The sequence below is a fragment of the Salmo salar genome, chromosome 07, assembly GCF_965601325.2.
Source record: "Salmo salar chromosome 07, fSalSal1, whole genome shotgun sequence".
NCBI classification, from domain to species: domain Eukaryota; kingdom Metazoa; phylum Chordata; class Actinopteri; order Salmoniformes; family Salmonidae; genus Salmo; species Salmo salar.
The window spans coordinates 26193083-26205283 of NC_138297.1; the positions used below are offsets into that span (position 1 = coordinate 26193083).

A 12201-nucleotide genomic window follows, 5' to 3' on the forward strand; every position below is an offset into this window, starting at 1 on the left:
CATAAACTAAACTGAAAGTAGGTACAGTGACTTGGGATCTCGGGGGGATACCATCACACTCAAATAAATGAACAGTAAACAAGTTTGACTGACATTTGGTAACTGAGATCCGCCAGCTACTACAGGTGTATCTGCATTACAACGCTGCAGTTTAAAATGTTATGAGAACATCCTCAAGTGAATGCAGTCAACATAATTTACCGTATTTCACGTGTCTTCTTGAAACTTGAAAGTGAAAGCTTCTGATTTTGAATAACAAGTCCAAGGGATATACAAGGGCTTAGCGGGACTCACAGCGGGACATTTTATCCCGCGAACGCGGTACCGGCACAGCATTCAAGGGAGAGCACACCTGCCTCCGGTGGTCATATCATCGTCCCACGAGTGAGCGTGAAGAAGTAAGATTACTGTACAAGACGGTGAAGATAGAGAGCAACACGATGACAACCCAACAGCAGGAGGAAGAAAAGCGATATGACCCCGGAGACGCCACGCTCAAATTCGTCAACCGACAGGACGATTTAGATCGTAAGCAATCCATTTAATCAATAAACCAACACTAGCCAGGTAAAATAAAACAAGAAAAATGTGGTATTCATTATTACTTGGCCCCAACTAGTCAATGTCCTCTTCGTTCCTGGAGGAAAAGAGTCAGTGGTGTAATGTGCGCAGGTAAAAATACTTTAAAGTACTACTTAAGTAGTTTGTGGTATCTGTACTTTACTTGACTATTTATATTTTTTACATCTTTTACTTTTACTCCACTACATTCTTAAAGATAATGTACTTTTTACTCCATACGTTTTCCCTGACACCCAGAAGTAGCTACTCGTTGTATTTTGAATGCTTAGCAGGACAGGAAAATCGTCCAATTCACGCACTTATGAAGATAACATGTGGTCATCCCTACTGCCTCTGATCTGGCGGACTCACTAAACACAAATGTTTCGTTTGTAAATTATGTCTGGGTGTTGGCGTGTGCCACAAGTAAATCGTGCAATCTTGTTTGTTTAATATAAGGAATTTGAAATGATTTACACTTTAACGTTTGATACTTAAGTATATTTGAGCAATTACATTTTCTTTTGATACTTAAGTATATTTAAAACCAAATACTTTTTGACTTTTACTCAAGTTGTATTTTACTGGGTGACTTTCACTTTTACTTGAGTCATTTTCTATTAAGGTATCTTTACTTTTACTCGAGTATGACCTTTGGGTACTTTTTCTACCACTGAACATGTTTTCCAGAGTTTTCCATTATTCAATTTCCTCGTTTTGTTCTCAGCCCTAGATGATGACACTGAGACTCTGAAGGCAGAGATGTCTTGTGGTCATGCGGTAACCCCGGAGTCACTGACCGGATGGTGTCGCAGCCTACTGGACCAGGTAGAACCTACTCGCTATTCCTTAAAAGGGGCAATCTGCATTTGAAATAATAACAAAGCAGTTTTGGTAAAAAAACTGAGGGTTTGGGCTGGAGAAATGTAACCTCTCTCAAATTCATAAACAGAGCTATGGATGCAAGGGCTGACCATGATATCAGAATTATAGCTTTAACCATGTTCTGAGGCTGTACAGTGTTTATTTACATTTACTTCGTTTACAGAGTAAAACAAGTGTACATTTGGGGTTCTGATGGGGTATGACCAATGTGTAGAAACCCTGGATGACTGACAGGGGGCACTGTGTTGAAGCCACCTTGCAACTCCTCAATTGTAAAAAATATTTAGAAAACTATAGAAATGCATTTATTATTGTTTACATTTGTTTTTGACATGTTTATTTGATTACAGACACCTTAATGCATACTTTTAAATTATATTATGTGAGCTTAAAAAAAGAAAAAAATATAAGAACATTTTCCTTAGAGTATATATTTTTGGTACTAATGTTACTGGGGGAAAAAATACTTAAACATGTAATTTGTCCTACAGCATTTCATTGAAATACTGTAGGATTCCATTCATTCCTATGGAGGACTGCTCCTACTTGGGAGTGGCAATATGCCCAACCGGTGGCTTCAAAGCCGCTCAATGGCCCAAGCATAGCATCAGCATTGGGTATGACAGTTGAACTAAGCTCATATACTGAGTGTACAAAACATTAGGAACACCTTCCTAATATTGAGTTGTACCCCCTTTTCCCTCAGAGCAGCCTCAATTCTTTTTACAAGGTGTTAAAAGTGTTCCACAGGGATGCTGGCCCATGTTGACTCCAATGCTTCCCATGGTTGTGTAAAGTTGGATGTCCTTTGGGTGGTGGACCATTCTTGATACATACGGGAAACGATTAAGCATGAAAAACCCAGCAGCATTGCATTTCTTGACACAAACCGGTGTGCCTGGCACCTAGTACCATACCCTGTTCAAAGGCACTTAAATCTTTTGTCTTGGCACACATACACAATCTCAAGGCTTAAAATCCTTATTTAACCTGTCACCTCCCCTTCATCTACACTGATTAAAGAGGATTTAATAGAATAAATAGGATTTAGTAGAATAAAAAACACCAGGTTTCCATCAGACTCAATTGAATAAAAAATAAAAAAAGAATTACAGGGGGCAGTTTAGAAAAATGAATCCCATGCAAATCTTCCTCTGGAATAAGGCACTTTTGGAAAATAATTACATAACCAACATCTCTAGTAATACTATAGCTGTCTCTCTCCCCCCCTCCAAACTTTCCATGTCAGGGCCCCGTTGCATAAAACAGCTTCATTTTCTACAATCAAGACAAGAACATAATAAACCACATTTCGTGTAGTTACCTTTTTCCTCAACTTGTTCATTTTACTTTCTAGTACGTCAAGCTAGCTTACAAAGTAGCTACAGCTAACTAGCCAGCGAGCTTTGTAGCCATGGATTGTGCGCCTTCCATTGTTTAGATAAGTAGCATAAGTGTCCTTATGACCACAGTGTGGAAATATAATAATAAAAAAATACATGCACTGCCCCTTTAAGAAAGTGGGTCTATAGGGCCTATCATTTATCATAAATTAATATTAGATAAGTGTCACAGTTGTCGTAGTGTTGAGACCAAAACGCAGCGGGGTTATGTGCACTCATCTTTTTATTAACTGGACATAGAAGGTAAACCAAAAACAAACACCAAAAAAATTGTAATAAATAAAAACGACGAATAACAGGCCAGTAAGGCACAAAGCACAATCTCCCACAAAAACAAACTCCTAATTATACGAACTTCAATCAGAAGCAACGATAACCAGCTGCTTCCAATTGAAGGTCCAACCCCAATAAACTAAACATAGAACTAGACTAGACAGAACATAGAAATACACTAACATAGAACAGTGCCCAAAAACCCCCGGAATACATAAATCCAACACCCCTCTACATACACACCCCGAACCATATAAAACAAATACCCCCTGCCACGTCCTTACCAAACTACAATAACAAATAACCCCCATTACTGGTCAGGACGTGACAGTACCCCCCCCCAAAGGTGCAGACCCCGGATGCACCTCACAATTAAACACTTTTTTTTTTTTAAATCACCCCCCCAAAAAAAGGGAGGGAAGGGAGGGTGGCTGCCGTCAACGACGGCTCCTGTGCTACACCCCCCCTCCCCAAACCTCCTACATTGGAGGTGGCTTAGGCTCGGGCCTCAAACCACCCCCTGACCAGTCCACTCCTCCCAAGTACCTCGGCCTGACACATGTCACTGTAGACCCTGTACTAAACTTTATGAGCTCTGGACTGTAGTACGACTCACCTCCGGTTCCGGACTAGGCACTGTTGCCGGACACTCTGGACGAGGCACTGTTGCCGGACACTCTGGACGAGGCACTGTTGCCGGACACTCTGGACGAGGCACTGTTGCCGGACACTCTGGACGAGGCACTGTTGCCGGACACTCTGGACGAGGCACTGTTGCCGGACACTCTGGACGAGGCACTGTTGCCGGACACTCTGGACGAGGCACTGTTGCCGGACACTCTGGACTGGGTCTGGGCTGACGCACTGAAAGCCTGATGCGTGGTGCTGGTACTGGATGTGCCAGTTTGGGGACACGCGCCTCAGGGCTAGTGCGGGGAGCAGGAATAGGCTGAGTTGGACTGGGCTGATGCACTGGAAGCCTAGTGCGTGGGGCTGGTATTGGAGCTACCAGACTGGAGACACGCACTTCAAGGCTAGTGCAAGGAGCGGGAACAGGCTGAACTGGATTGGGCTGACGCACTGGAGGCCTGGTGCCGGTACTGGATATACCGGGCCGTGGAGGCGCACTGGCAGTCTAGATCACACCTCCTGCACAACCCGTCCTGGCTGGATGGAACTAGTAGCCCTGCACAAGCAAAGTGCTGGCACAGGGCGAACTGGTCTGTGCAGGGGCCTGATGGTTGCCGTGCGTAGAGTGGGCGTAGAGTAGCCTGGACCTAGGAGGCGCACCTGTGACCAGATGCGCTGCGCAGGCATCCTCCTACCAGGCTGGATACCCACTCTAGCACGACACTTGCGAGGGGCTGGGATCACTCGCACTGGACTGTGCGTGCGTATGGGCGAGATCGTGCGCACTTCCGCATACCTCAGCGCCCTCCACTCCATACGTTCTTCCCAAAAAGCACGGGGAGCTGGCTTAGGGCTCACCCTTGGCCCAGCCAAACTACCCGTGTGCCCCCCCCCCAAAAAATTATTGGGTGGGGGTGCCTCTCCGGCTTCCTCGCCAGCCGTGTTCCCCAGTAGCATTCCCGGTCCTTACCCAACTTCCTCCATGGGCCCTCTCCGGCCAGAATCTGCTCCCATGTCCAAAATTCCCGATAGTCCATATTAGTGTTCCGTTGCTCCTTACCCCGCTGCTTGGTCCTTGGTTGGTGGGAGATTCTGTCACGGTTGTCGTAGTGTTGAGACCAAAACGCAGCAGGGTTATGTACACTCATCTTCTTTTTATTAACTGGACAAAGGTACACCAAAAACAAACACGTACATCAAAAACACACCGACGAATCACATCACCAGTAAGGCACAAAGCTATACACAGCACAATCTCCCACAAAAACCCATGAAAACAAACTCCTAATTATAGGACCTTCAATCAGAAGCAACGATAACCAGCTGCTTCCAATTGAAGGTCCAACCCCAATAAACTAAACATAGAAATAGACTAGACTAGACAGAACATAGAAATACACTAACATAGAACAGTGCCCAAAAACCCCCGGAATACATAAATCCAACACCCCTCTACATACACACACACCCCGAACCATATAAAACAAATACCCCCTGCCACGTCCTGACCAAACTACAATAACAAATAACCCCTTTACTGGTCAGGACGTGACAATAGGTTGACATAGATTCAAACTAACCATATTAATCGAACAAATTATATATTTTAATATGAATTACATCATGCATATTAAATATATTGCACTATTTTGATATCCAATGTCCATCCATTTTCCTTAAACTTTTCTTCTTTGTCCTCCCAGGGTCAGTTCAAGTTTTTGTGCCCTGCACTTGAGGATGGCACCTTTGTGAAGTGTGGTGCTGAGTGGTCTTACCAGGAGGTACGTAGGCTGGCTGTTCTGACCACTGAGGAGATGGAGCACTTTGAGAAGACCATGGCAGCTTTCACATACTGTGAATACAAATCAGTGAGTGCATGTTTTATTGTTCAAATTCTTTGCAAGTTTGTTTTTACTACTGTATAGAATATTATTATTATTTTATTTATTAAACCTATATTTTATCAGGGAGTCATACTGAGACCAAGGTCTCCTTTACAGATGAGCCCTGAATTACATCAATTACAGAAAATACACACAACAATATAAATACAAAATGCAAGCAGAAATAAACAAACACATTCATCAGTAATAGGTCCTCAATCAGCTTTCTGAATGAACCTAGAGCAGGCCTGGGCAATTATTTTCCATGGAGGGCCACATTAGAATATATTTTTGCCATTGCGGGCCAGAATCATATTACAGGATTATACATCATGTGTATGACTATGTTGACAGATATATCTACGGTAAACCACACCCAGATATGCTATATATTTTACATTTTTAACATGCACAGAAATAAACTACATCCATGTTCTCCTTTTGGTAGGTATTTTCATTATTAAACATGCAATGAACGACACTGAGTGAAAAGTACACTGTGCATTCCGCACCACGGACAGAACTCTTCTTAATGGGTATGCACAAAAACACAAGAAAGAGAGAGAGCTCAACATTACATTTAAACTACTCAAGTGTGAGGAGTGAAGTCTCTGATGGGCATTGACTAGAGCAGTGAAGCCAGGTATAGTTTCTGACGCCGCTATGTGCAGGATTGCTGAGAGGTAAGAGTCAGTAAGAGATGATCTGTGCCTTGACTTGTTATATTTCATCACTGAAAATGTCTGTTCACATACATAGGTTGACCCAAACGGTACAAACATCATCTGAGCATGACTCCTAATCTTTGGAAGGTTTTGTTCATCGAGAGATGCATAGTACCTCGTCAGTGACATTCTTTTGAATAGTTCTCCAATCACTACACCAGATTGAAGATCGATAAGCTCAAGTTGCAGGTCAGTGGGAGCGTTATCCACATTTGAAGGTGAAAGGAGAGGAAACCAACAGCATGTCATTTTCCAGCACTTTGAAATCCTTAAAATGACGAGAAAACTCACCGTTCAAAGCACGCAGCCGCGATGTATACTTCTCCCGCTTGTCGTCTGATTAGGAACAGACTAGTAGGGTCGGAAAGTCTGTGAGATTGTTGGCTTCTACTTGACGGGTCAGGAGGAGTCATTTTCCCTTGAAGGATTTGACAAGGCTGTACATCTGATGTGCAAAAAGGCCCTTCCCTTGTCATTTGGAATTCAGTTCATTCATGAGGGTCATGATGTCCACGGTGAAGGAAAAATCAGCCAACCATTCTTTATCTTGCAGTTGAGGGAAATCCACATATTTTCCATTCATTTTTCAAAACTCAGCAATCTCTGACTTCAGGTTCCACACCATTTTAAAGCATCTTCCCCAAACTCAGCCATCTCACGTTTGTGTGGTGGGGGAAATCTGCGTGACCCGACTCTGTCTCTTCCAACAGTGAGACAAACTGCCTGTGGTTTAAAGACTTTGCTCTTATGAAGTTTTCCACTTTAGTGACTGTATCCACAACATGGCTCATTTTCAGGACACATTTACAGAGCACCTCCTGATGAATAATACAATGCAGGAAAATAATTTGCTGATCTTGGTTCAGCACAGCTACTTGATCTTGTATCCTTTTCAAAAAGTCAACGTTTTTTCCTCTCAAGTTTGGGCACCCATCAGTGGTCACACTGGATAACTTTTCAAAACTCAGTCCCAGCTTTGCCACACACTTATTAACCTCCTCCAATAAATCTTTCACTGTGTTTGTGCACTTCATTGACTGCACTGAAGCAAGCTCTATAATTTCAAAGTCTGGAGTTATGCCACGTAAGAATATCAACAACTGCACCGCATCACGTGCATCACTGCTCTCATCCAAGGCTAAGGAGAAATAGGTGAAATCCTTTACCTTGTCCTTCAACTGTTGTTCCATATTCTCTGCAATGTCCTTAACACGTCGTGTCACTGTTCGTCTTGACAGGGAAACATTTTCAAACAGCTCTTTCTTGTCAGGGAAAAGTATTGCTGCAGAGTCAATTAAATATTCTAGCAATTTTGTGGGACAGAACATAGCTAGCTCTCGCAATTCTGTTGTTTGCTGAATGCAGTTTTGTGAAAAGTCCTTGCTGCTTTTGCAACTGAGAAAGCAACTCTTTCGATGCACTTGCCCTCTTCTCAGAAGACATATTACTGTATTTCTCTGCATTCTTCGTCTGGAAGTGTCGGGATAAGTTGTAGTCTTTCAAGACAGCGATGCACAATAAACACACAGCTTTCCCTGATACCTCAATAAAGAAATATTTTAATGTCCACTCTTGCTGGAACACACTACATTCATTGTCTACCTTCCTTCTCTTTGAAATGTTTGAAAAACTCATTTTTGCGCAATTTCTAGCTAGCTACTATTTGTAATTGTGACGTGTGGCAGCCTGTCAGTCACTTTCTGTCCTCGTGCAGTTGTTATTTATACGTGCCTTCAAGTGTAAATCATTACACAAAGGAAAGGCTTGGGCTTTTAATTTGAATAGCAAATACATTTTTCAAAACTTTACTATCGCAAATTCTTTATGTGATCTGAACATGATTCCGCGGGCCGTATTGAATCAGGTCGTGGGCCCCATACGGCCCCCGGGCCGGCCTTTGCCCAGGCCTGCCCTAGAGTCACCAAAACATAAAATGTAAGGACATTTAGAAAATTGTTCCACAAATAAGGTGCAAGAAAACTAAAGGCTGATTTACCTAACTCAGTTGAGACCTAAGGAATTTACAGCATTAACCATCCCTGAGACCGGGTGTGGTAACTCGTATGTCTAAAGTTTAGTAAAGATGTTAGGTACATTGGAACTTTTTGTAAAAGGGATTTATAAATGAAAACATAGCAATGTATCAGCCTAGGTGACATCAGAGGGCCAACAAATGTTCTGGTAGAGAAAGCAGTGATGAGTACCAAAATTGTTGCCTGTAATAAAGCGCAGTGCACTGTGATAAACTGCATCTAACGGCTTTAATGAAGTGTCAGTAATAATAAGGCATAATATACATACAACTACAGAGCTATGAACAGGTGGGTGGGGACAGATCACCTCTTAACTACAGTACATAGCTTTGGTCAGAGATTCTTTACTGTGTTATCCAAAACGAGTAATTGCACATGTTTTATTCAGTTATATCATTATGAATCTCTGCATGCAGACAATAATAGGGATTTACTCATCTCCCCCGCTTACCCTACCCTCTTTTATAACAGTGCCCTGTCTGCGAAACCTTCGTAGAGAGAGAGGACCTCACCAACCTCAGTGTCCTCTGCACAGTGTGCACTGCAGACAAAGGTCAGAGGTATGAGTTCTGCTGGCAGTGCCTGAAGCAGTGGAAAGGTCCCGGGCCACGCTCTGACCGCTGTGACAACGATGGCTGTATCAACCAGAACCTGGAACTGCTGAAGAACTGCGAAACCACGTCTCTCCCTCAGGTGGCAGGTGTCACCGACTGCCCCTCCATTCGCGCCTGTCCCACCTGTGGCCAACGGGTGGAACACGACAAGACTGGTTGTAAGAATATTCTCTGTCCAAGGTGCAATAAAGAGTTCTGCTTTGTGTGCCTTAAGCTCACGGAGGATTGCTTGGAGACCAGCTCATATTTCACAGCCTGCTCTGCTGGTGTTGCCCCAAGGCAGACCTCTATACCCACCTGGAAGAGAAACTGAAAAATTAGACACCTCTTATTCACTGCATATTGTAAACTCTGCTTACATTGTCTCCAACAGAACACGTAGGTAGAAATCTTGCTCCGCATACAAATTTCATCTCCATATATTGTACAACGAGAGTTTGTGTGCAGTGCTTCATGGGAAGCATAATGTTTTCTTTTACCATCTTATATTATAATCTTAGATATTATACAAAGCGAGTTTCATAGTGTGTAGACTCAGTGCTTTATGTTAATTATGATTTCCATATCATCTTATCATTATTATCATGTTGCTTATGTGCGTCGTCATGTAATGTAATAAACTACTGACAAAAGTAACAAACTTCATCTGTTTGTTATTGATGTTTTTGTACACCATAACAACAATGGAAATCAAACTGACGTCTTCATTTCGGGACACAGATTTGTGAGATCAGAATAATAAAAGGAGGAAGAAAATGCTTATACCAGTAGCAAACATCTACCCAATAATACAGTATTTTACTGGTAAAACAAAACCCTTAAACTCAAAAGTCCCATTTATACCGAGACTGTGCAGATCTTAACTGATGTCTTATCAAACATCCCATTATATGTAAAAGGACTAGGCTAACACATAATGCATGAAAGATGAGCTTTTAAGCATCAGTAACACGTAGCTTTCAATATACAGTAAATCTAAGTGGTATAGAAGTGGAGAAATGCTTAGTTTTAAAACAGTGACAGTAATAACTGTTCATTTTGTGCCACTAAACAATCCTTGACAATGCAACAACAATAATAAAATATCAGAATACGAACACATTCAAGGACAGTGTAATATCAAAGGGCAAATTCATGGATATAGATGTGGATGGACGAATATTTAAAATATGTATACTCTTCTGAGACAAATATCAAGAACAGTCTGACAGTGAGATCTGTAGGCCTATACACTGGATAGGTTATCAGACATGCAGGGACAGATAGTGTAGTGCAGGGGTACTCAACTACTATTTGAGAAGGTTCAGTGACACAAATTTCCTAGGTGGCAGAGGTCCGGATGGGTATCTTCCTTTATCTGCGCTGTGGTACAGCATAGTAACAAACATAGTCGTCTACGACTTAGGAAACATGTTATATAACATTTCAGTTATGCAACATCTACCCATCTGAAGATCTGTTTTGCTTCTCCTGACAACTATGTCACATTTGTGACCAAGAAGGAGTTCTGGATGAGCAGCAGCAGTTCTCTTCCAACAGTGAAGTCATCAAAGCGAGCCTTGAAGTTATCCACAATTGGCCCAGCGTTGTCCGGTTTAGGGGCGGGTTTGGCCTGCAGGGGTGTTCTTGTCCTATCACGCTCTAGCGACTCCTGTGGCAGACCGGGCTCAATGCACGCTGACACGGTCGCCAGGTGTACGATGTTTTAAAAAGACAACTTAACGTCTATACTGATACACCATACTAGGTACGTACATACACTTCAATCATTAGAATATTTTTGTGCACTCTAGAAAACAACATATACTTAGTTTTACACATATTCAATAATAATTTAAGGTCAATAAAGGTTTTCTGCAAAATAATGAAAGCATACTGTTGTTCAGATAGAGCATGATCAGCAGGGCGGGCAAAAGAGTACACAACTGTATCGTCTGCATACAGGTGCAGGTAAAACTTTATTATTATTATATTTATATATTTCTGACAAAACAATATTATTAATGTATACAATATAGTTGTTTATTAGACCTTTTAACATATAACACAATATCTAGGTAGTAACAAATGTTAGATGCAACATTTGAACAACAATTTATACCCCCCTCGGGTTATGATGTACAGTTGAAGTCGGATGTTTACATACACTTAGGTTGGAGTCATTAAAACTAGTTTTTCAACCACTCCACAAATTTCTTGTTAACAAACTATAGTTTGGGCAAGTCAGTTAGGACATCTACTTTGTGCGTAACACAAGTAATTTTTTTAAACAATTGTTTACAGACAGATTATTTCACTTATAATTCACTGTAGCACAATTCCAGTGGGTCAGAAGTTTACATACACTAATGTCGTGTCTTTGGCATCATTAACTCTGAAGACATGTTTTTATCAAATAACTCTCTGTATTTATTATTACGTGATTAAACTGATTAATCATGTAACTGTAATTAACTAGAAGGTCGGGGCACCAAGGAAAATATTCAGATTACAAAGTTATAATTTCCCGAATATAACTTCCAGATATTATAATATCTGATCGATTTGTCTCCTCATTAAAGATGTGTTAGTTTACCTCGCGTCAGTCTCATTCCAAACGTCGTAAATTGTTGTTATCTGCATGAACCCAGTCTTCACTAAGTCATCCATATATCAATTGTCTTAAAATCATTATTTACTAAACTAAGTAATTCACAGAAAGCATACAAAACAGTAGGTATCGTTACAAAGCAATGGTAGAGGAATGTGCCCTAGTGGGCTAAACCGGCATGGCGGCTTGTTAAACAAACAAGGGGGGTGGGGGCAGCGGAGAAGACACTACAGAGTTGATAAATATTAACAATTGATATGCTAATCCTTTGCACATGAATGCTCACTCATTCGGAAACAATTGCAATCAATATATATATTAAGCTCAGTGTGTCGTCGTGATCTTTGTTGGAGAGTTTCATCCTCTCTCTCTCTCTCTCTTGGTTAGATGGATCTTTCAAAGCGACATTCATTAATGTCGTTATAGAATGGATGTTTCGTCGGTCTTCGCGTTCAATGATACCGAATCCCTAGCTGCAGACTAGTAATTAATATCAAAGACTTGTTATTATTCTGTATCGATAGTTTAACCACGTGGTATGGTTAAAGTTCAGTAGAGGAATGCATGGTCAAACCTTGGCCCTCTCTTCTCGAGGTAAGCTGGT

The 12201-nt window shown here is 41.6% G+C and overlaps 1 protein-coding gene across 2 annotated transcripts; it reads left to right on the plus strand.

Moving 5' to 3' along the window:
* Positions 1 to 251: 251 nt before the first annotated feature.
* On the plus strand, positions 252 to 9651 carry r1441 (Probable E3 ubiquitin-protein ligase RNF144A-A). Of its 2 annotated transcripts, none has more exon segments than NM_001141354.2 (4): positions 252 to 528; positions 1289 to 1389; positions 5456 to 5620; positions 8865 to 9651. In NM_001141354.2, coding segments are annotated over 4 exon segments (810 nt in total). In that variant the 5' UTR covers positions 252 to 440; the 3' UTR covers positions 9321 to 9651.
* Positions 9652 to 12201: the final 2550 nt, after the last annotated feature.

Coding starts and splice junctions, on each gene's coding strand:
- r1441 (XM_045721350.2), top strand. Junction 1,390..5,455: donor GTCGCAGCCTACTGGACCAG/GTAGAACCTACT, acceptor TTGTCCTCCCAG/GGTCAGTTCAAGTTTTTGTG. Junction 5,621..8,864: donor CATACTGTGAATACAAATCA/GTGAGTGCATGT, acceptor CTTTTATAACAG/TGCCCTGTCTGCGAAACCTT.